We start from the raw sequence: 24,397 nt of genomic DNA on the forward strand, positions 1-24,397 counted from the left end.
TTAAGTTATGTAAAATTTAAATTGAACCCCAAATTCCAATTAAAACTCTTAGTTGCGCATCTGACCTCACTTTTTGTTTGCAGTGAGGCGATGTAATAGTAACCCAAATCTAATCAACTCTTGATTTGCAGGCACTTGCCACATAAAAAATTGAGTCGACGGGTCTGAGTTTCAACTCTACCACATTTGCCGACGTAGTTTTAATTTCTGATTTTTTTCCAGAGTTTAAAATTTTGATTTTTTCGAATTAGTATGCGCACCGGGTGTTTTGTTCAATTTGTCATCAGTTTGACAACCCGAATATTTATATGTGTGTGTAGATGTAGCAAGTTGGTCAATTTTTAACTGAACATACGGTCATTTCAAGCATAAAACATTCAGTTTAGATCAGGCTTTGTATTTGTAATGCGTGTAAACGTCATTAAAATATTTTAGTCTTTCGAAAGGTATAACCAATGCTAGTTATTTTAAATTAGCAGTTAAACTGCATAAAATGCGTACCTTTCCATAAATATTGGATATCCCTAGCTGCAATACAACTTGACGTAATATCGAGCATATGCTGACGTAACACAATGTCTAATGTTGACGTCATTGAAATAAACCCAAAGTTTTCAGCTCATTTGGAAGGTACATATGTAGTTTGTCATACTTCTGTTGTCTTATGCTTTGCAGAAAATGTTCAATCCACCGCCAGAGTAAGAAATAACGAAACACTGGAAAAAATGATGATTGAAACACAAAAAAGTGTTCAAAGCAATCGAAAACTGATGTGGTTGATTTTAATTTTTCTACTCCTCGTTTTCACAGTCGGATTTATCGCCATTCATTTCTCGGTACGACTGTGCAAAAATTGATTTGTTTTGCACACAAATCATTTTTTTACCTCATCTTTAAGTATGATAAAAATTGCTATAGTTTGAACAGGGTCGAAAAATGAACTTTTGAAAAAGTGTTGAGTGGTTCCTAACATTTTTTTAACAGTGCACTTTCCGTCACCTTTGTGTGGCCAAATCGTTTTAACTCTTTACTTGCTTGAGGCGTCAATACAAAAGGGTAAACGAACCTTTCAGTATCGTTTTCTAACAATGTAAATATTGTAGTAGTACAACAATAGCATGACTTCGCTACATGTTTAACCTCTGAGTCATCCCTGTTTGAGGCACATATATTAGGTCTGTAAACAAAAGGCGTGATACGGCCCTGCTGTGGCATGAGCAAAATACCCAAATACACATAAATATAGTTGGGTCAAAACATTTTATACGACATATATTGTTTTGTAATATTGAAAATGTCGGCACATCCAGAATACATTTTTTTACTAGATTTCTGCAAAAGTGGAAATGGAAACAAGACAAGGTAAGATTTGACCATTTCGTTTGTAAACTGTTGCCTGTTTCACATTTCAAACTTTTGTAAAAGTCATTTGATTTGCGGAACATATAATGATAAAAAATACCTAATTATTTTAATGTCTTTGAAATGTTGTGCCCACTAAAAACTTACTGTAAGTATTTTGCACTAAAAACCATAAATGTACAGCATGTTAATCAAGAGAAAACATTAAAAATGGCGTTGTGTAGAGATTTTAAAAACTCTATCTACATGAACACTTTTACACAATGAGTTTCGGGAATGACTGATCCCAAGATATACCGATGTGAAAAGGTTGCGTAGAATGAATGATCCTGAAACACCGGAAGGAAATAATGCATTCACACGAAACTACAACTACAATGCTTCCTCTAAACAGATTGATTGTTGAATTTCGAATCGTGATCAAATTGTTGTGAAGCGCATGCTTGGCTTTTAAGCTATTCTTGTGCAAAACTTTACATCACTGAAAGTCTTCGCAAGCGTAGTATACAGTGTTATCCGGTGCCCACAAAGTAAAGCTATTAATATGATTCTTTACCATAAAACACACAGGGTTTTAACCACATTAAGGTAAATAAAAGTTTGAAACGTTCGACTTTGCTGTCCTTCGACCAAAGCAAACTTTTAGTTTACAAAAGCTGGCCTTGCAACAAATTAAACAGGCGTATCACAAAACAGTTTTAAATTTTGCAATCAGCCTGATTTATACATACGCATTTTTTCAGCTTTGCAAACTACCTTGTTGAAACAAATCAACACTTCAAATCAAGCAATTCAATCTGCTGAGAAAAGTTTGACCATGTGGAAAGGTAAGATGCACGTCGTTGAAAATGTCCGATAAAGTTTTGAAACTTTTTTACATCATGATCTATCTGTTATGTAGTCTTTTTACTCTGGCCTAGTACTACTGAAATATATGGAACGTAAATATTTCCATAACTCGGATTAGTTGGTAGAGCGGGAGTCCCGGAAAGACTCCTGTCGAGGGTTTAAATCCCAGCGCAGGCTAAAATTTTCTAGCCTACACCTTGCCATATGGTGGTGAATGCTTGGTGACCGGCTGATTCCGTATGGTGCTTTCAATGGGCCTGACGTAGTGTAATCATTGTCAAATATATTACTTATATAACATAGAGCTTGGTAATGAATACAAAAGTTTTGTTTTCGTAATATATTAAACGCAAAATCACTTCAAAATCAAAATCATTACGAGCCCAGCTACAGAGGTCACACAGGTTTCTTACACATTTTTGTGCACTTGAAAAAATAAACTATCATATACTTATACGTTTAGATGCTGCATTTGTATTGCTTCGTCACTGATGTACGATATTAAAATATCGGTTTCAAGTGATAACCAACCTTTGTCGTGTATTCCCATGTTAACATGTTTCTTTCATCTAGCAATGAATGCGAATTATTCGAGTCGTCTCACCGCAACTAACAACAACATTGAACATATGCAAACGAGTTTGACAGCTTTGAAAGGTAGAACTTTGTTACCCATGTTCCATCATGGTGGTGTTTTAGGCTATGAAATTCTACACGCAACCTACGAATGTAGACGTTTATTTTGGCTAAAGAGAACTAATGTGCGAAACTTCAATTGGACACTCGTACGCGTTTAACCATTTTTATTTGATTTCAAACGTGACTAGCGGTTTGAAGTCGATTCAAAAGAAACATGAAAAGTATCAAAGTTAGTGACTTGAACATTTGCTTCATTTTAAACCGGTAACATGCAATGTGTTTGCATCCCATACAAATATTTTTACAATAGTGTCATTTCGTAAACATAAACCATTGACGTATGTTAAGAGTCATACATGGTGCGAATGTGGTCACAGAACGCAGAGATTGTTGTTGAACAAAAAACAGTCAGAACATTCATTCGATTGAATACTTGCTGTCGTGATTTGCCAAAAGTGGCTAACAATAAGCATTTTTTACCAAAATCAAAGCCGAGCTGGAACAAAGTTAATTATCATGAGTATCACGTGACTCCTGATACCAAAAAACTGCCTGATACGAAACCTTCCACAGAAAAATTCATCCTGAAAAAGCGACAAATAAAGGTTAAATAAATTGATTGGTGCAAAATAACTGGATGATAAGGTTTCGTAAGGCGTTTGTTCTTAAAGTATATAATGGAAAGTTAAGGAGATTGATTGTTGAGTTTCGAGTCTTGATTGAAGTCTGCAAAGCTGATTGTCAGTTTATTATAACATTTTTTCAATACATATTTTTTTCCAACGTCTTGCAAGCTTAAATAAACTTGAGTAAGTTATTACATGTCCATAACGGGCACATATTTTTTTATTGATCAGATAAATGTTCATGTTATACTCTACTTCAGAGGCCCTCTTCTACATTTTTGTGCTGCTCACTCTTAGTGATTCCTTTTGACACAGAAAAAGTGAAATCAAGTGGTTTGTAACATTATTGTTTACTTCTTTTAGACACATTGCAAAACAACATGTTAACCATGGAATCAAAACTTACATACTTACAAGGTAAAACGAACACCCAAACTCTCATATCCTTATTTACGTTTTCATTTATGCGGATCTAACTTACTATGGTGTAGTTTTAAGTTTGTTTCTAAACAAAGTATTACCATGAATATTATAACTCAGTATTAAATGCTTGTGTTTTATTTAACTCTTAGTAAGGTACGGTACGATTTTTTTTTTTAAAAAGTGACTTTTATTTATTTTTGAATTGTTGCCACAGATTACTTGGGCATAATTTCCGCACAAGTCACTTCGGGGATTGAAAGTAAGTTTATCTTTACGTTCTCACCCCAATATCTGATCGATATGACGTGACCCAAGACCTCTGACATTTTTACCTCACCAGGTGGTTTTGGAAAATAGTAGTTTAACCCGCCATACCGTAAACTACGCAGATAACAAAATTAAAAGCAACGACTTTGAATTAAAATTTATTTATAGTCACGTAATAAATTTCAATCGACTGTTGTATATCACCAATTTCTCTTGCAGACTTTTCATTTTTTGATACCCTTTCAAAATCTGCGTCAAGCATCTTTCCCAGCAGTTTGCCCAACTACTATCGATATAATTACGACCGTAGTAATTACTATATAAGTGATGGTGGAAATAATATGTACGACTTTGGAAATCAGGTACTTTGTTATGTAATTTAAATTGGTGCCGACAGAATTTTATTGCAGATTTATTAAGTTATATATATTGGCACGTAGAGAAACAACAAAGATAATAAGATATACTTTTTTGTAAATTAGATTCGAGTGTGGACAGACTCTGGACGTTCAGTGTACGTCATTTACAATACGACCTACAGGTAGGTGTCACTTTGTCACTGAAAATGACATAAAAGACACGTACAAAGAAAAAAAATGAAACACATTTGGCCTGGATGGCATGTACCACTGGCATATGATGTAGCCTACCTGACACATATTTTGTTTAGCGATCCACTGGGCAATTTTTTGATGGTATGCAAAGCTGGGCACCCATTCTTCTTGTCCATGTTGATATTAAATCGCGATGGAGGATCTCGAACGTATAACATCATGGTAACATATCAATAACATATCTAAGTTTGTTAATATGATTTTGCTATCAAACGCACAGTTATAATATGTATTGTAGTCGATTGTCTGATCATTACGACGTCGAATATAGATATTAAGTTAAGTTGAAACAAAAATGCTAAAACATGTTTTTTATCGGAAAGTCAAAATTGGTTTTATTATATTTCTGTCGTAGTTTGCAAACGGACGTTTCGAATCGTTGTTTTGCAGAAGTCTAAATTATTCGATTTTGAAACATTTCGTTTGTAGGAGGGTGGCAATTTGGGAGCAGACGGCAGAGGAAACTACAGTTGGGATGCTGGATCTTTATTGGTAGGATCATACAATATACGATACGTGTTGTATCAAGTATACGGAGCCGGCAATCCTTCCATCATACAGATATACTTCACAGTTTCAAGTCCAGTAAGTGGATGAGTGAAATATTGTCATGTTGTTGCCTAAAATGATTAAACTGAAGCTTCAATAGTATAAACTTGTAAGGTTCTTTTCTAACAAGTAAGAAAACTTATCTTCAAAACTTGCTATGCGCAAAGAATAACCTAGGCCTAGACTAGAGTATCTCAAAAAGAGGACAAATCCCACAAATGTGCCAAATTCAATCAAAAAAATTTTTTAATTCTGTAACAATTAAGTTTATGGTGAAAATAGTAAAAACGCACTTATGTTCCGGTGTGTCACTTTCTCAAACGTTTTTATTATTAATTTTGCTGGGATTTTGAATTTTATAAAAAAAAATTGTCGTATTTCAATTTTTCACACATTTTTTGTGTAATAATATACTCAGGTATAACATCGGCTACGTTTTGTTGTGTAGATACTTGGCTCAAAAGGAAATAGTTCACTACATTACTCAGACTATGAGAAGAACACACAGTCGACTTATAATCTAGTCTACATTTCAGGAAACGCTCACAACGTCTACTTCAACTATATTCTTACATCCACGTAAGAAACGGTGACGTGAAACGTTTTCGGAATGCCACAAATTTAAAACTTTGTCTGAAAACGTTTTTAAAAAGGCGAAAACATTTTAGTTTGGGCCCCAAATACGATTTGTCAATGCTACCTGAGATTCGCCATTTGAGCATCTTAATATTTACATAAAATTTAGAAACGCCAGGAAAAGACTGTTTTAAATGTGCTCGCAAGTACCCAGGTTTGGGACAAAATATTGTGTCTAAGCCTGATGCAATAACGCAGCAATTTTTCTTTATGCCTTTTCCCAAACTTCAGTTTTGTTTTTGGCTTTTAACCAAAATATATTACAAATGTCGTTTGTTTCAGATATTCGTCATCAAATTCGACTTATGTGCAAGCCAGTACTATTGAGCAAATTCTGCGAAGAATTTTTCAAAACTTTTCAGTGTGAATGGAAACAAGAGTCTCAACCAACTGCGCTTTCGTTGTTATAAGCTTTTAATATGTCAAGATATTATAGACTTACAAATTTATCTCAGCTCCTTAATGCAGTTATAATGTAAAGAACATATCGCCACACAATCTGGCAACCGTTTAATTTTAAAACGTCTAATCTAATTTTAGTGGTAATATTGCAATAGAACATTTTCGACGTCCTGCGCATAGTACAGTAAACAAAGGGAAAAAAGAAATAAACGCAAGCACGTCACAACGAAAACACTGCTCCATAACGATTGATTGGGCCTCTAATGTTTGAGCAGGTTCCGAAAGCACGCTTATGACGTACTTGCGTTTAATTCTTTTTCCCTTTGTTTGTCATGCACTGTACTGCGCGCATTCAGTGTTATTTATGGCGACATGTATGGGACGTTTAAACGTCGGTATAAAAATGCAATAGCCAGAAGAGCTCTATACATTTGAAATTATGCTTGGCAGCAACAGCCTATAAAAACTGAACCGCCCTTTAAAAGTGTAAACCCTGGTATAAATTGCTGCCAGATGCCGAAATTAATCCGGTCCTAATTTTGTTTGCTGTTGCCGAGGATTGTTTCCCACAATGTCGCTTTTGTGAATTTCGCATTGGTTATAGCGCAATCATAACATGTTGACTGCGTTTGACCGTCTTTATTTGTGTGTCTATTTCTCCTATATGGAGACACGTACTTTCCGCATGGTATTCGGTTAATTTTACAACCCCGGAGATTTTTTATTTTGTTTGTTTTTTTGCGACGCCAAATTTATATCCTTTTATCGCCGTTATGAATAAAACTAGTAAACAATGACTTTTCTATAAAAATCCAAATCACTGGTTCCTAAAACTTTTTGTGTCGCTGCACCTGAGATCAATCAAACGCATTTATACCACATTAAAAAAATCAATGTTATTACCCCCAGAAAAATGTACAAATTATCCCACAGGTTAAGAACCACTGACATGTAAACCGAAATAAACACATTAAAAAAAGGTTCAATTGTAACAGTTAATGTAGCGTAATGCTTCTCTACCATATCGCTTTCTTCCTTAAGTTTTTGTTTGTTGTTGGCACTTAAGGCTTTGATCATTGTCACATTTGCACTATGCGAGCTATTCGGCGATAAATAGTAAAGTGGCCTTTAAAATGTATATAACTACGAATCTCGTGCATGTGCTTTACAAGACTTTGACCCAAAAATTACAAGAAGAAAGCAGACAAACGTTTACTAATACCGATTTTATTATTTTACGGTTGTTTTTGAAAGTGCAAGTCGCCATGGAAAGTTGCGTTTGTAATCGTATAAAATTCAAGGGACGTGCGTTTTTTTCTCATTTTTACTCTGCTTACATATTTACCATGTCTAGTTTTCTCGCCAATGAATAATTAAACTGCTTTTTTCGTATTTTCTTGCAAAAATTGGTCTTTATTTGATTCAACAATCACTTTTCGTGGTGTGCCCAAATTGACTGCAACGATTTGATTTGCTTATTAATTCTGTGCCCGTCTTCGAAGTGCGCTGTAAATAAAGAAAAAATGCAATTTGATTTGATATGTCGTTTGTTGGGGATTATTATGGATGAAATCTAACACTACTAAACTGCCATGTGGCGTTGTCTTAAATCAATAGATTCTTAACCAGGGGTTCAAGTCTTGTTTATAAGGGGAGCGAAAATTCTGATTCATTGGGGTTGTGGAATAAAAGTTAGTTTGCATAACAAAAATTTTAAACGGGAAGAGAAAACTTGATGATTTCAACGATGCCGAGAATTATTAATATTACAGGTAAAATAATAAATAAATGCGGAAAAATAAATGCGCTATGCGGAAACTTCAAAGACCATAACTCAATGGTGTTTCCGACACATACATTCAAAACCAATAACAAAGTGTTCAAGCTTCGACAAAACTTAACCAGTCGAAATTACGACATTGACGTGGCTTCTTGAGTTCTTTGCACATAAAACTACGTGGGCCAAACAAAGAACAAGTTTTCAACAAGTTGGAATGCACACAGGTCTACCTGGAACGCATGCTACCTTTCTGTTTTGAACGACGTGGCAGCAATGATCCACCATTAAAATCACAATCCCTGGACGGTTTTAGAGAAAAAAAGCGGAATCGAACAATGCTTTCGAGTAACGTTTTTGCAGCAACCCAACATGCATTTGTTGGATATACGCGAGGACGGTTTGGTAATTTTGAAGCCACTATTATCACCACCGAAATGGTTTTACCGCAGTTTAGGTATTCCACGAGGCACCGTTCTGGAGGGGCACTGATTTGTGTTGTTTGGTTCCATCGCGTCCTCTAACGTGTCCTGTGGTAACGCTCTTATCTTTTTTGCGTGGCCACGTTTACTCTCTGCAAGCAAAACCACGTGGGCCAATCGTAAAACAAAGCAAATGTTCCATAGGATGGAATGCGCACAAGTCCACATGTTTTAAAGAAATAAAAAAATCGAACAACGCTGTCAAGTGACGTTCTGTTAACAAACCCACAAATGTATCAGGGTAGAAATGCTCCCACCTAACCCGTGTTATCTAAAATATTCTGGGACACTAAGTGGCGACAGAGAGCCAAAGTTATAAAATTCTGCGGAATAACTAAGTCGGAATCGATTATTTATTTGGCCATAATCGTAATACTGACTTTAATGTAACTAGGAATTTTTCCAATATTTTCTCATAGGACAAAAACAACGAAATATTTGCCTGTCAGTCACATCACTTAGAATTTTGGTCTCAACAATTTTAAACTTTTTTGGTCTCTACAACATTTTCGAAATTAAATTTAAAATGTGTTCTGTGATAATTCCATTTCGCCATATCGTTTGCAGAAACGTGTCAAGGCATTTGCAAAATAAAAAAACAACAAAAGACGTAAAAGAAGCTGATGGAAGCATTGAAAAGCGTCCAAAGAAATAGGAAGCTGATGTGGTTGTGTCTTCTCTCCTTGCTTCTGATTTTCGCTGTCTTTATCGCCATAATATAACACTGAAACCAACAGTTTGTGCAGTCTAGAGGACAGTTGTGAGTTAGTGACTCATTGTACCTGATGATGGTACCAACATAGGCATTAGCCTAGGTTTGCTTGGAGTAAGCCTGAGCTGTGACTTGTCCTAAATTTTGGACGTCACAGTTAGCTATAGTAATAATAATCTACGCAACGCATTTGAATTGGTTGGTTAGATCATCATTGTTATCGAGGAATTGAGAAACATTTTGAGTTTGTGTTGCCGAAAAGCATTTATCCTAAGGTAAAAACACATTTTATTTAATAACCATCGATATTTCGTAGAATATACTCTAGGCTTAAAAACGTATATACACATTTTGCAAGATCGTTAGTTAAAGCAAAGCACTTAAACCGGGAGAGAATAATGGGTAAATTGAACCAATTACATTTGTGTATATAAGATAAGAACAAATTAAATTAACTGGGCTAACGGTATCAAAATTTAATTGAACTAACTCTTTTTTGCTCAGAAATCGGAGCACCACATGAGCCATACCGGAAGTGGTTGCGCAACACGTTACAAGCTGAAATCGTAAGATATGAAATAGTTTTTGCTGTTGGATTCATGATTGCAACATGTAGCATAAAATACGAGGCTTACATTGCAACCTCATAAAACGGTTCATAAGCCGACCGGATAATCACATACCGATTAAACGAGTTTTCAATATTCCAGGAAGCTCTGTATTGCCATGTGTCGTGTTACAAATTACGATTATCAACCATGATGACCAATAATATTTGTTATTAGGCAAAGTGATTTGTTTTACAGAGTTGCTTCAGAATAGTTTAATCCAGTGGTCGGCAACTGCCGGTTCCCGGTCCGGAACCGGTCCGCGACGAGTTCGTTACCGAGCCGTAAATTTTTTCAAGTTAAATGCTCTAAAAGTTTTGCCAATGCATCCAAGGGATAATAAACTAATTTATGTGTTTTCAGTGCTAAATATTTGTACTTTTTGAAGACCGGTCCGCAAAAAAAATCAGTTTCAAAAGCAGTCCGCAGTAGAAAAAAGGTTTCCGACCCCTGGTTTTAACCAACTTCAGCTGCGACGTCCAATCAGTTTCAAAGATTTGCGTGACATGACAGGTGAACTTACTTAAATGATAACTTGCTGTGTATTGATTTGTAAATAAATTATTGGAGTTGTTTCAATTTGTTTCTGTTCTAAGATATAATACACCACAACTTTACTAAAATCGCAAGGATTCTAACAGATGAAACAAAATCAGGAAGGTATAGAAAAACTTGTTTGGATTTATGATATTAAATGAATGCGGACTAGTTTTCATTCAATCCATACAAATGCAATCGGAGATAAAAAAACATTTTCAGGGTCCAAAATATTTTTAACAGCTAATACAGAAAGCGTCAATTCAAGAGAGAACAAACAAATTAGTTTTGACACTTACATGTTGGAATGTTTGGATAAAAATAGAAATAGGCGTCATGCCTATTTTCTCTCCAAGCATTCCAATCAATCCAGGAAGTAAACGCCACAAGGGGATATAATTACTAATGGCACGATCGTTTGTTATGAATAAAATACTCAACCATGTCGTATGCGTTGTAGCTTCCTGATTTTGTATTTTTGGTGGCCAAAATGCTGATAAATATATCAAAAAATGGCCGAGTTGTTCGTTACATAAGACACTTTAGTAATTTTATCTGACTGTTGTTTATTACGTTATCTTCAACAACTCTTATATGAATCATGGTTACCTTTAGACCACCTCCAGACTCGTAATTAACCTTGAGACTGTGGTAAAAGTGTTTCCGTGAAAGGTTTTGTGATTTTCCGTTAAAGGTTTCGTGATTCCCAGCCTGCATAAACCAAAAAAAAAACAATTTTAAAAATCATATTCAATTAATACGGAGCTGACCAAAAATTTTTTTATATCCTGTGGATTTTTAAGATTTTGGACTGCCTACGTTTTGGACTGTAATTAGCCAACAATTATTTTTATTTTTATTTTTTTACAGTCCTAAGCGTGCACGAAACAAAGCCTGATTCCAAGAGTTTTTTTACCACCCACAATAACCAGAACGGTCATTTTACCATTTGCCAGTGACTGAACCACAGCAAATATATGCAATATCTGTTTTTGTAACGATTGATTGCAACAAGCACAATAGCGCATGTTTGTACGGTTGCAATTAAAATATTGGTTTATTTTGCTGTACAAACATCAACATTTGCATTGTTGTAAGAAACACGAAAATGTATCAAGGTACAAATGCTCTCACCCATTTTGTGTTATCTAAAATATATTCAGTCGCCCTTTTTACCATCATGTTTTTTCTCAAAGAAGTGTCGTAACGGAAATCTGACATTATTGACGGCAAGGACCCAATAGTCATCAAATCTCAGTCTTTATACTGTAATATGTAAAGAAAAAAGTGTTTGCATGCTTGACCAGAAAGTCTCTAAGGTGCAGCACTTGGTGATACCGAAATAATGAGAACTAATTATGACACAGTCGGAATATAAAGCAAAACGCGCTGTAACTTTCAATGGTTTATTTGCAGAAGTATTTCGTTGTTAGGTACTGTGATTTATTGACTAGCCTGAAACGAAAGCTTTGTGTGATAATTTCACTTAACTTTTAAGCTTAATCTGATCTTTATATTTAAAATAATTTGAGTTCGGGCCTGGATTCGAACTTGTGCCATTCGGGTTCGGACTGGATTTAATGGCCCCTCTTACAGCTTGGTGTACAACACATACAACCGCATTATGCATTTTGAACTACCATAATTGTTTTTTTTTAAACCGCATGAAAAAACTTTCATTACGAAAGCATCAACGTTCCCAAATTTTTGTCCATATTCGCGGGTTACTCATTCAGAGTTTTCATCTGTGTTTTTGGAGCATTTTTAAAATTCTCAGAGAGGCGATTGTATCCTCTTACCGTTACGTGTCCACGTTCAGTAATAAAGAGTGTTTTCCACGATAAAAACAACAACACACTTTACCCGATGGTAAATTTGCTCGCCATCTATGAAATCCCCTCTTGTGTCAAAAATGCTGACTCAGCTATTTTACGCGGAAGTAGACAAACTGATTGGGAAACGGCCTGTATATGAAGCAGAACACGCTGTAACTATTCCAGTCCCGAATTAAAGGTACCTTGTTTCAAGATTTGTTTGCAAGTGACTGTTAAAGACTTTACAATGAATTCACGTAACTGCGACCCGCCCAAGATGGAGATGGAGGAAAGTTATTATGGTATGTAGCATTTGTTTCATTTAACTTACATAAAGTTAAAGTATAATCCCTTTGCTTGATGCGGACCTGAACGTTTGGTTTTTCTAAGACGATGTTATGTTAACGCAAAATCAGATCAATTGATTTATAAGCAATTACGCAAACAGGTTACTTTTCTCATCCCAAGAGAAATTCCCGCCCCCTGTTCTCCATCCCGCCCTTTTAAATGCAGTGTGGTGAAAAATTAACATCACAGACAAAATGCTAACATAGCGCATTTTCGTAAAGACGTCTTTACAATTATTATGGTTTTAATAAACGGTCGCTTAACATCTCAACCCGTTTTAACTGTTTAGTTTTGGTGACCGTGTTCTTTGAGATTCTCAGAGAGGCGATTGCATCCTTTCAGTAATAATAAAGAGTGACTTGAGTGGTAGGCAAATGCAGAAGAATAGTTGTATTTTACCGTGTTCTTTGCAGAAACGATTCGCAGCATCTCCAAGTGAGTACATAACGCATTTGCGCAGTACTGAGAACGTAATTCATTAACAAACTTTTAAACAGAACAGATCGCATAAACATCTTTGTTCATTCTTAAGTTAGATATGTCGTGTTATCATATTACTGTTGTCTTGTGCTTTGCAGAGAATATTGCCCCACCGGAGCAAAGCACCACCAGAGTGAGAAACAACGAAAGCACAGAAAGCAATCGAAAATTGATGTGGTTGAATCTAATCTTTCTACTGCTCATTTTCACTGTCGGATTTGTCGCTCTTCATTTCTCGGTACGAATGGGCAAAAGTTGATTTGACAAACACTAAAAAAGGGTGAAGAACGATAATTGTCAAAATGTGATAAGCTGTTTCTAAATTTTTGGGCCAAAATGGACCTATACTGTCAGCTTTTTACGGATTTTAAAGTTTGCACTTATTTTGGTTGTTGGGCATTATAGGCAATTTATGCACGTGTTAATAGGCATCAAGGCAAGGGGCCACAACACTTTCAGCATTTATATGTACCGCTAATCGGATTTGTTTCTTTACACTGCGTCATTTTCTATAAAATATTGCACATAGCACAACAACAGCGAAATATTTTAAAGTTGTTTTGCTCTATTCTTACCCCCAGTTATAGGCTTCTAAATCTTAGTGACAATAGGGCCAATATAAAAAAATTGATTGTGCCCTTGCCTGCGGTCTAGGTAAAATGTACTTAAATAAATATTTTTCAATACTCAAATATCAATGTAAGGTGGTCAACCTTTTGTAACGACGTAGCCCATATCGGTTTTTAAACGGGACGACATGCTAGCACTATAAAATTACATTTGTTTTTCATTAGATTACTTCAAAAGTGGAAAGGGAGTGTAAAAGTGGTGAGATAAGACCATTTCCTTCATAAACTGTGTTATAGGTTTATATTTTAAAAATTTTTAAACGTTTGCGTTAAATTGCGGGACATAAACGTCCTCAAATACCCTAATTACATATTTAAATGTTTTAAAGCCGTTTTAAGATTAACCTCTAAAAACTTATTGCCAGTGTGGCGATATTTTGCACCAAAATGTTTCAACATAATCCAAGCATTGATCCATATTACTGTCGTGTATTCACGAGTAACTCAACCCAAATGCTTCTTTCATCCAGGAATGAATGCAAACGATCTACAACATCTCAACACTACGAACAGCAACATCAAGTCCATTCAAACGATTTTGACCGAATTGAAAGGTAAAACTTTGTTAGCATATAGCCTCGTTTTCTTGGCAGTAATTTAAGTTGTGGAGTAGTACCAGCAGTTATGTCATGTCACAATTTATTACTTTTAAACACAATTTTTATTTGAAATAAATATTATTATTTTTGTTATATTTTTAATATTTCAAACCCAGACCAATTGGAGAAAAATCTAAGCTCGCTTGCAAGCAGTTTGGAATCAATTCAGGAGCAGCATTCAAGTTATCAAGGTCAGTGTCACAAGCTTGTAATAATCATAACCATCATCCAACAAACGTGGCTTAACAACCGATGGCTGCGGAATAAAGATTTTAGCACAGTCTTGTGCATTCGGGTGCAACTACCATCGTTTTTGGCCTATGTCCCTGTTAAGTTTAACTTTTTTGGTTTCAGACTAGACTGAAATGGTGTAACACGAATCACGAAATGCCAAAGGGTCATGTACATCATGTGATTTGCATCAACAAATTTATTGACCTAACAAATGGTACAATGTTCCACTTTGATTCTCATTGGGCGAAAAGGCATTGAGCTCAAGCTAAAACCCACCCCAACAGGAAAAGCCCAGCTCGGTTTACAACTCTAGTTCACCCGCTGGATTGTCTCCCTTTTTATTTTTTATAAATCGATGACATAACTTTAATTCAGCATACCTCTGGGTTAGAGCAATGGGGTTTAAGCGTTAGTTTTCTTGAGGAAACACAAGTCCTAGAGAAATAAATACTGTTCGCCTAAAAATAGCACAACACTTTGGCTTTGTTCTTTTCCAAACATTTCCCGGAAACAAAGAGGACCACGAAAAGTTCACTTATAACACAAACTTGTAAGACTTTTGCAACGCGTATTTCCGTGTTGGCGACGCAACGCAAAGCCTGTCATCTTCGTTTTTGCTAATCTATTGGTAAGAAACTTTGTAGCACAATATGTCTTGTAAGTTAATTCTTGTCTGTTTCGTTCGTCCACAAGTTATAAAATGTATGCACAATAAACAGGTGAAATTTTGTAATTTTTTTACGAATTGTCTCAACAGATAACTTGACCAGGCTCTCATTGATCGCTTCAGAAAGGCAATGTCTAATACAAAGTAAGTTTGTTACCGTTATAATCAATTTAATGACGTGAGGTGCCAATGAGGCTATCTTATAGCAACAGACAGCAACAAATGTTGGGCTAACAAAAATATAGGTTTAATTTTGTTGAAAACAAATTCTCAACCAAAATTGGTAATCAGCAATTTTTATAAAGCAAACACTTTTTGAAGGTAATTCATTCGTCGATGCACTTTCCAATTTCTCATCAAGCATCTTTCAGAGCAGTTTGCCCAATTACTACGAATTTAATTACGACGGAAATAACAATTACAGCATAAGTGATGGTGGACATGATATGTATGACACAGGAAATAAGGTACAGTGTTATGTAATTTGGACTCATACGTTTATTGGTTTGAATTTTAAAACGTAGGTGGACAATGAACAATAGGATTTGTTATTTTTTTGTTGACTTTGCTTCAAGTGTAAACAGTATTTTTTTAAACATTTAGCTGAAAGTCTGGAGAAACAACGAGACGAAAGTGCAAGTCATTTACAACTCGACTTATACGTAAGTGCCACTGTTGCAGAACATTTCCACTAGTGATGCAACGAACCCGCCTGAAAAAGGGCCGAAACCAAATATGTGGACAATATATGACCGAACCTAAAATCTTTTTTTAAAGAATGTTTCTAACTAAACCCTTTATTGTTAATGCAGGTAAACTAATTTATGGCACTTCAAACAAGTTTTACAAACCGTAAGCCACATAAAACACGAAATATTATGCAGACGACGTGGCTTCCAGACGCATAGATTAGTTAATTTGTGACGTTTTAAGTTGGTGACACTGAAGTTGAAAACTTAGTAATCCAGCCCTGTTAAATACGCTGTACCAAATCAGCCAGTTCGGTTTAGGCTAATGGTTCTCAACTGATTCTGATCGCGTATCAATTCCCGGCTTTTCTATCGTTTCGTACCACCTAAACCCTGTTCGAATGGGTAGACCAAGAAATAGGCCTACTTTTTTGACCCTGCTAACATAACTCTGAAACCAGCAAGGTTAGCAATTTCAAAAACAATGCTTAGGACACGAAATTTCGAAACCAGGCCTGATCAAAGTGGGTTGCAGTTCTTCATCTAAATAGAATAAGGTATAGCAGAAATGCACTGGCGTACGAGCGAAAAAGCTCCGCCAGATACTACTAGAGGTTCGCCTACCAAACGTGTCACGGAAAAAAAAAACTGGTATTACAGGTGTCACGGAAGGTATTACAGGTGTCATTGATGAATGACTTAGTTTGTATAACACGTGTCACTGGCAGCTAATTGTGGCCTTACAAGACACGACTCACTAAAAATTGGCTCGGCCTGTGTTAACTTGGCACTGAAATATGACTTGCATGGCAGGTGTCAGTGACGAAAGAATGACATATTAATCGTGACACTTTGATCATTATTGACTTCACGCTTTTTTATTCTGTTTATGACTCGAATTCAAAAATGGTTTAAAAGACACAATATATTTCGTTTTGTTTAGCCATCCTCAAGGCTATTTTTCCATGGTTTGCAAAGCGTTGCACCCATTCGTCTTATCTATGCTGGTGTTAAATCCTGGTGGAAGATCCTGGCAGTATAACATCAAGGTAACATGTCAATGATACAACGCATACTTTAATCTGATATGTAGGCCATGCTTGTCATTAAAGTATTCCTCAAAGCAGTGTTTTGCAAAGTATTGGCCCCGACCTGAAGTTTTGTCGCAAAAAGTGTTCTAGCCTATTGGTATTTTAAAATTTGTAACCTATATAGTAAACCAACTGACAGTGTAGTGCATTCTTGCGACGGTGTAAACTAGTTTTTCAGCTAACTGCAAACTGTTCAGTTTTCAGTGTAAAAGTGCAACTCAGTGTAATGCAATCAACCCGCCTTAAAGTCGAATTTTCTGTAAAACATGACGAATAATCTGGGTCGATTCTGGCGTCGGAGTTTTGATGATATCTTCAGTCTAGCAGTTATTACAACTGATTTAAAGGATCCTTAGTCAAGTTTTTTTGCACTTTGCGACAAAATATACTTAAATAAGAAAGTTCAACGTATTTTATTACAAAAAAGCTGCTATAGAGTGTTTAAAATTAACTATGTTTTAGGTTGATGTTTTCAAAACATCTGTTGTATTTTTAAAACATGCATTAACAGGAAATGGGTGATTTGGGAGCAGACGGCAGAGGAAACTATAATTGGAGTACTGGATCTTTATCCGTCAGATCATTTAACATACAATACGTGTTGTATCAAGTTTATGGAACCAGCGATCCTTCCATCATACAGATATTCTTTGCAGTGTCAAGTCCAGTACGTAGATACATATATAAAAATTAAACGTGTATATCACAAGGAAATGAATTATTTCAAAGATAATAGAATCAGCTCCAGCAACGTACATTTGATTGTTTAGATACTTGGCTCGACAGGATCCAGTTCTCTACATTATGTGGATTCGCAGGGAAACACACGAGAAACCGATCACAAAGTCTACATTTCAGGGACCGCTCACAACGTCTACTTCAACTATATTCTAATATCCACGTAAGAATTTATTAAGCGCTTTCGGGATATTAGTCATAAAGAAGTTCTGTCTTTAAATTGTGTGCAAGACGCACAAATGTTTTTTGGGGCCTCGTGTGTGATTTGTAAATCCAAAATGACTTGGAAAACTGAAAGGTTAGCCTTTTAGCTCTTTTCTAATTTCCTTTTAAACCTAAGCTAAACACACACGCAATCAACAGGAAAATATATTAAGGCAGACAAATTCAAATTTCCTGCATCTTCCGTCACTACAGGCACCAATGAGACAATAGTTTATGCCAAACAAAAGGATAATTTACTTCATCTACCGAAACAAAGTCGACGCAATGTAAAAAACGTTTTTTCGAACGATGCTTAACGCGATTCATTTTAGTAACGCTCTACGTTTATTGTTTGCTTTTATTCAGCCAATCTAATGTCATTTTAGGTATCCATCGTCTTATGTGCCAACCAGTACCGTTGAAGCGATCCTGCCACAGATTTTTTAAGATTTATTGAAGCAACCGGTCCCAATATACAGCACTCTATTTCAAGCATGCCACGCATCAATATGTCACGCATCAAAACATGCTTGTTACAAATATTTTAGAGTGTTTCTTTTCATGCCACATGTGTTTGGATTTTAAACAACAAAATTACACCTGTTTTAGGAAAGTAACAGTCAAATAGTAACGCTGTGAAGGTAGACCCATCACCTAAGTTGCTTTGATACCATGAAAAAGAGTTGTGTTAATGTTAACAAAAACTAAAACGCTATTGAATGCAAAAACACTGATAGTCATGGATACAGATGGTCTAACCAGTGTAATAATGTCACAATTTTAATTGCTGTGAATGTTAAATTAATTTTTAGGTATGCCAAGTTGTTGTTACATTAAGGCTTTTAAAATAGTCGTAATGGATAGACGCAATTTAAACAAATTTAATGCGTTTTTTAATGTCCCGAAAATGTCCTCATTAGAAAGCAGACAACGCTTTCTGATGCTATTTTTTTGAAATGCGAGAAAGTTTTGTTGCATATTTAAGTTATTGTGGGTCGACTCTATTTGTAAATTGCTTTATCGTAAAAAATGTTACGTGTTTATAATTGTGCTGTGGCGACTTCTCTGACATGTTTACATCCCTTTAAATCGGAGCGGGCGTTTTGCCTTTTTCTCGCGCTCTCGTTATCGCCTTGTAAACGCGTTTTTCCTGTTGCGCGGTTTTCTATCAGTGAACTGCTGTTAAATAAAGCAACTGCTTTAGTAAAAAGTTAAAAGCATTTGCATTTTCGATTTCAGTGTTTTCCATTTATAAAATTTGCTTACAAATTTAAGATATCGAAAAACAAATTGTCACTCAAGTGTTTACCTTTTGCCGATATGTTTGTTCAATAAAGATTGTCGTCTTTTAAATTTGTTTGGGCCGTTATTTTCCTCTCCGAGCTACTGATTAAATAAACTGATATTTTTTGGCGGCTAAAATGTGACGTTTTTAAAAAAATTAACAATCACTCAGTGTCGTATGTCACAATTGACCGATTTGATTTGTAATTACGTGTCTGTGTTCGAAGTGCGCTATAAATAAACATAAATTGCACTTTGATTTAAAATTGACATTTTTTTAGGGTTACCATGGATGAATTCTAACGCAAAACGTGTAAGTGCTCTTGCAAAAACAGGGTGTTCGTAATCAGGGGTATACGACCGCCTTTTAGGGGAGTTCAAAAATGCTGAATCAATGAGATAGGGGTATAGAACTTAAGTTACTTTTTCCAAAAAAAATTAGTCACCTTACTAAAGCGATTGTTAAAAACTAACAATGGTTTTGGTCTAAAGTCGTAAGATGGCTCGAATTTCAAGCCTAAAAACACCCAATTTCTTTTTTTATACCAACGGAAGCCGATGGAAAATTGGCAGGCTAATTTAATCTTGTGCTCAATGTCCAGGAAAACGGTGCAAATGCAAAGATTTCAACAGAGTTTAGCCACCCACAATATGTAAAACGCAAAAGGACAAAAATCATATCAACCTTTACATTGTATTCATAACTTGAATGGCTGTTTCGTTTGCCCGTGACTGCAATAGGGCAAACAGATCAGAGCTGCAAGTAGGGCCGGGCTTTTCGAGTCGGGTTCGGGCCGGGTTCGGGCCAGGTTCGGGCTGGGTTCGGGCCGGGTTCGGGCCGGGTTCGGGCCGGGTTCGGGCCGGGTTCGGGCCGGGTTCGGGCCGGGTTCGGGCCGGGTTCGGGCCGGGTTCGGGCCGGGTTCGGGCCGGGTTCGGGCCGGGTTCGGGCCTTGTTCGGGCTTAGGTATTTGTGAGAAAACGGGCTTATAACGGGCCTGACTTTACGTCCCGTTTCCGCCATTTTTTTAAGTAATGTCACTCATCTAATTAGCAGGTCTCTGGCTTTTACCTGATGTCCACCCCACTCTAAAACGCATTGTTGACCTCATTGTCTACTATTGTTCATTGTGTTTGTTGTCATTTTATTTTTTCTTTCTCATCCTTTGTTGCAAGGCTTTCGTGGATAGGCATGTCAATCAAAATTTCGGGCCTAAACGGGCTTCTCAAAAACGTTTCGGGTTTGGGCCGGGCTTCGGGCTTCGGGCTTATACTTTCGGGTTCGGGCCGGGTTCGGGCTCAGATTTTAGGCCCGCTTGCAACTCTGAAACAGATAGTTTAGAAGTTACACGAAAGTTATAAAAAAAACATCTTTTTTTTCTCCTAAAATGTTGCAACTGGTAATTGAAATGAAGGTGCATTTTAATAAACAAGAAGCTTTCTACTATTTAAACAAATCCGAAAATGTATGCGGGCGCAACTGAAACAAACCAATCCGTGCTATCAGAAATATTCAGCTTTTCCACTACAGCGTTTTTTTTTGTTTTTTTTTTGTTTGATTCGTCACGGAAATCTGACACTAATGGGCGACAGAGAGCGTAAGTGAATATTATTACAGCTAAAATAATAAATAAAGATGGTAAAACAAGCTAACCGCAATGCAAAAATATTTTAATGATCGACGTCGGACTATGTACGAAGTCTAAACAAATTACGACAAAAGTGTCAGAGGTCTGACTTTCCTCAATCCATGACAAATTACGCCACTAATCTAGCTACTAAGTGGGGTAAAATCCTGGGACGTATTTGCCGTCAGAACAGACCACAAAGCGTGGTACGGGTCATGACCTTTTTTACTTGGTAAAGGCCATAAAGGATCTACTTGCCGGAATTACGGTATTGACTGGATACGTGTACTCTCTGCAAGCAAAATTACGTGGGCCAAACGAAAAACACAGCTTCCATAGGATGGAACTCACACAGGTCTACATGGAACGCATGCAACCTTTTTGCATCAACAACAGGGTAGCAATGCTCTTTCATTACCATCTCAACCATCCGACGGTTTTAAAGAAAGAAAAAACGGTATCGAGCAATGCTTTCAAGTGACGTTCTGTTACCAAACCCTAAAATGTATCTTGGTACAAATGCTCCAACCCAATCCGTAATAATCTAAAACAGGGGTCGGCACCCGTTTTGTACTGCGGACCGGCTTGGAAACTAAAATTTTATCGCGTACCGGCTTTTAAAAAAACAACAACAAATACTCAGCAATAAAATCGCCTAAATTAGTTTATCGTTCTCGGGATACATGGACAAAATGTTTCAAAGCATTTAATTTAAAAGCAAGCATTTTCTAAAAAAGTATACGGCCCGGTAACGAACTGATCGCTAACCGGCACCAGGCCGCGGACCGGCGGTTGCCGACCACTAGTCTAAAATATTCTCCGACACTACATGGCGACAGAGAGCCAAAGTCATAAAACTCTACGTTAACTTTATACATTACGGAATTTATGTTTGCATGCCTGACGGAAAAACACCAGAAATTGCTGAGTCAGCACTTTTTCAAGGAAGCGAAAGTACTTTTCAAAACACAAATCGGTATATAAAGCAGAACGCGCTGTAACTAAGTCGGAATCTATTCTTTATATGACCATAGTAATACATACTGTGAGCTATATTGATTCAAGTGAATAGTGAGCTTAACACGCAGCTGCCCGAGATTTACAATGGCTACGTCGGACAATGACACGCCTGGAATTCCGATGGACTTTTTGCGAAACGGTACGTAGCAGTTTTCTATTCCTATTTGCACGAAAGAGTACATAACGTAGAAATACCGAAGTTATATAGAAATAAATTGATAAACTTATACAACAAAACTGAAAAAATTGTTGTGCACAAAGCAGTAAAAACTGGTTTTCCCACAAAACAAAATGTTTCATAGGATAAAAATAACGAAATACATACTAAATTTCGCTATTTTTGTTGCAATCTTACTTTGCAAAATCTTTTTAGGCACTAATTTTGTTTTTCTTAGCCCGGCATTTTATACATTTACTTTCACCATAATACCCCCAGGACAATATTATGAAGTGACATATTTTCCTGTCAGTAACGTCACTTACAATGATAATTTGATATTTGCAAATTTCGGCTTATCATTCAAATTGCAGTAGTTTAGGCGATAATTTCGTTCCGTCATATCGTTTGCAGAAACGGATCAAGGCATTTGCGAGATAAAACACAACGAAACACGCGAAAAGAAGCTGATGGAAGCATTAAAAAGTGTCCAAAGAAATCTGAAGCTGATGTGGTTGTGTCTTCTCTCCATGCTCATGATTTTCGCTGTCGGATTTATAGCTCTTTATTTTTCGGTAAGATTGGGTAAAGTTTAATTAACGTTTAGAGCCAAGATCAAGATCTTAATTAATACGGGTGTTCAAAATTCGACAACAGTGCTAGAGTTGGAATAATAGTAATCTAACGCAAGAATTTGTGGGTAGATCACCATCGATAGTTACACAAAAAAATCTATACTGGAATGCATATCTACCTCTGCAATATGCGGTAAAACTAAGACTAAACCATTAGAGCTGTAAAGAAAGATGGTGAATTTGTAGTTCATTTGAATGTCGTGTACTGGTTTACAAATAGGACTAAATTCGCATTCATTTCAAATATGTTTGATTTACTTGTTAGATTTCTGCGAAATTGGAAGTTGAAATCAGAAAAGGTAATCACCAATTAACATTGACAAATCAACAACTTTCTGGAGCTTCTTTTGATGATGAATTCAAAATCCCGAAAGGTATGAAATCTAAACGCATTTGACTCTTGTTTCAATCACTTAGTCCACTTCTTATGAAAAGTAAAAGAAAAATACAAATATATTTTACAAACAGAGAGTTAAAAATATGTAAAAGTGAAAACATTATCGTTTAAACAGACTGTTTAAAAACAAAATGAACGGTTCCGTTTTTGTTTAACTCTGTTGCAAAAATTTCACTTTACAGGCGATGTACAGATTTACATGCGAAAAATGGAAAATGATTTCAAAAACTTATGGACTCAGAATTCCAAATTTCAAGGTAATTGTTGTTTTACCTACTTTTTCGCTTCAGTCTGGTTGCATTAATTTGTCTGCTCATTCTGTGAGGTCTGGTTTGACATTTAAACTCTAGCTTTCCAAGACAAGTTGTAAGTTTAGCCAGGTTTTTTAGACTAGTTCGATTTTGGGTTTCAGTTTGAATAAAACGAGCTTGACTCGGACACGTCGGCAACATTTGTGTCATCATTTTACTTTTCATTTTGGAATAGGTCTAATGCGACCTGTATTTAATAAAAATAGGGTTTGGGATAGCTTGCAAATCTGCAAAGTCAGCAAGCAAAAAAAATCAAATAAATTTATCGTTGAGTGTAATTTTGTAAGAATTCACGTTTTTAGATTTGATTCAACACAACTTGACGGCGATTGCTGACGGTTTGGCGAGACTAGAAAACGCTTCAAGAAACACAGAAGGTAACATGAAAAATACCGTTTTGATATAGGTCTGGTAGAAAACCAGTAAAAACAGACCCACCTATGATAGTAATTAGCTGTGAAATCTGTAAATCCAGAAACCAATAAAGTACATTTCATACCAATGTAAAGTTGTGTGTCATTTTTTTTGTTAATTTGCTACACCTTTTAACTTAATTGGAGCCAACTTAGCCCACTCCACTCTTAACTGGAAATTGGCTAAGATTGAACTCCGTGACATGAAAGGTAAACTTGATTATGATAAATTTCCTACTGTGCAGTGTTAAAAAAGCGTATGTCTTAACATGTTTAATAACAAGCTGGTTAATTTTTTTCATGTACTTATAGATACTGTACACCACAATCTAACTGAAATTGTCGGCATATTAAACAAAAGAGAAAATCAAGCAGGTAATCAAAACATTTAACATTGCTTACATTAAATAGTTGTGCTTCTTGGATGTTCACATATTACACTTTGTGCGTAAAACTACTTCAAAACTGCCAAATGCCGTCTTATAACTTCGCCATTTTTTCAGATTTCGTTCAACACAACCTGTCCGTAATTACTAAAAGCTTGGTTAGACTTGAAAGCGGTGTAAGGAATGCGGAAGG

The 24,397-nt window shown here is 36.1% G+C and overlaps 3 protein-coding genes across 3 annotated transcripts in view; 2 read left to right on the forward strand and 1 right to left on the reverse strand.

Moving 5' to 3' along the window:
* The window catches only part of LOC145215564 (ubiquitin-ribosomal protein eS31 fusion protein), a 291,245-nt gene that overhangs the window by 179,207 nt on the left and 87,641 nt on the right, over nucleotides 1-24,397 (reverse strand). The gene's annotated exons all lie outside the window — the stretch shown is intronic.
* LOC145212909 (uncharacterized) lies at nucleotides 726-6,332 on the forward strand. The gene is made up of 11 exons (XM_080081154.1): nucleotides 726-836; nucleotides 1,329-1,362; nucleotides 2,785-2,868; nucleotides 3,840-3,893; nucleotides 4,114-4,158; nucleotides 4,386-4,528; nucleotides 4,649-4,707; nucleotides 4,837-4,942; nucleotides 5,210-5,365; nucleotides 5,778-5,908; nucleotides 6,248-6,332. The coding sequence occupies exons 1-11, from the start codon at nucleotides 726-728 to the stop codon at nucleotides 6,330-6,332; spliced, it is 1,008 nt and encodes a 335-aa protein (XP_079937280.1).
* LOC145212910 (uncharacterized) lies at nucleotides 12,545-18,640 on the forward strand. Its single transcript, XM_080081155.1, has 11 exons — nucleotides 12,545-12,599; nucleotides 13,224-13,363; nucleotides 13,920-13,953; nucleotides 14,225-14,308; nucleotides 14,470-14,544; nucleotides 15,576-15,721; nucleotides 15,858-15,916; nucleotides 16,887-16,992; nucleotides 17,546-17,701; nucleotides 17,805-17,935; nucleotides 18,363-18,640. The coding sequence occupies exons 1-11, from the start codon at nucleotides 12,545-12,547 to the stop codon at nucleotides 18,421-18,423; spliced, it is 1,047 nt and encodes a 348-aa protein (XP_079937281.1). The 3' UTR covers nucleotides 18,424-18,640.

This window comes from Phallusia mammillata, chromosome 2, assembly GCF_965637545.1.
Source record: "Phallusia mammillata chromosome 2, kaPhaMamm4.hap1.1, whole genome shotgun sequence".
NCBI classification, from domain to species: Eukaryota; Metazoa; Chordata; class Ascidiacea; order Phlebobranchia; family Ascidiidae; genus Phallusia; species Phallusia mammillata.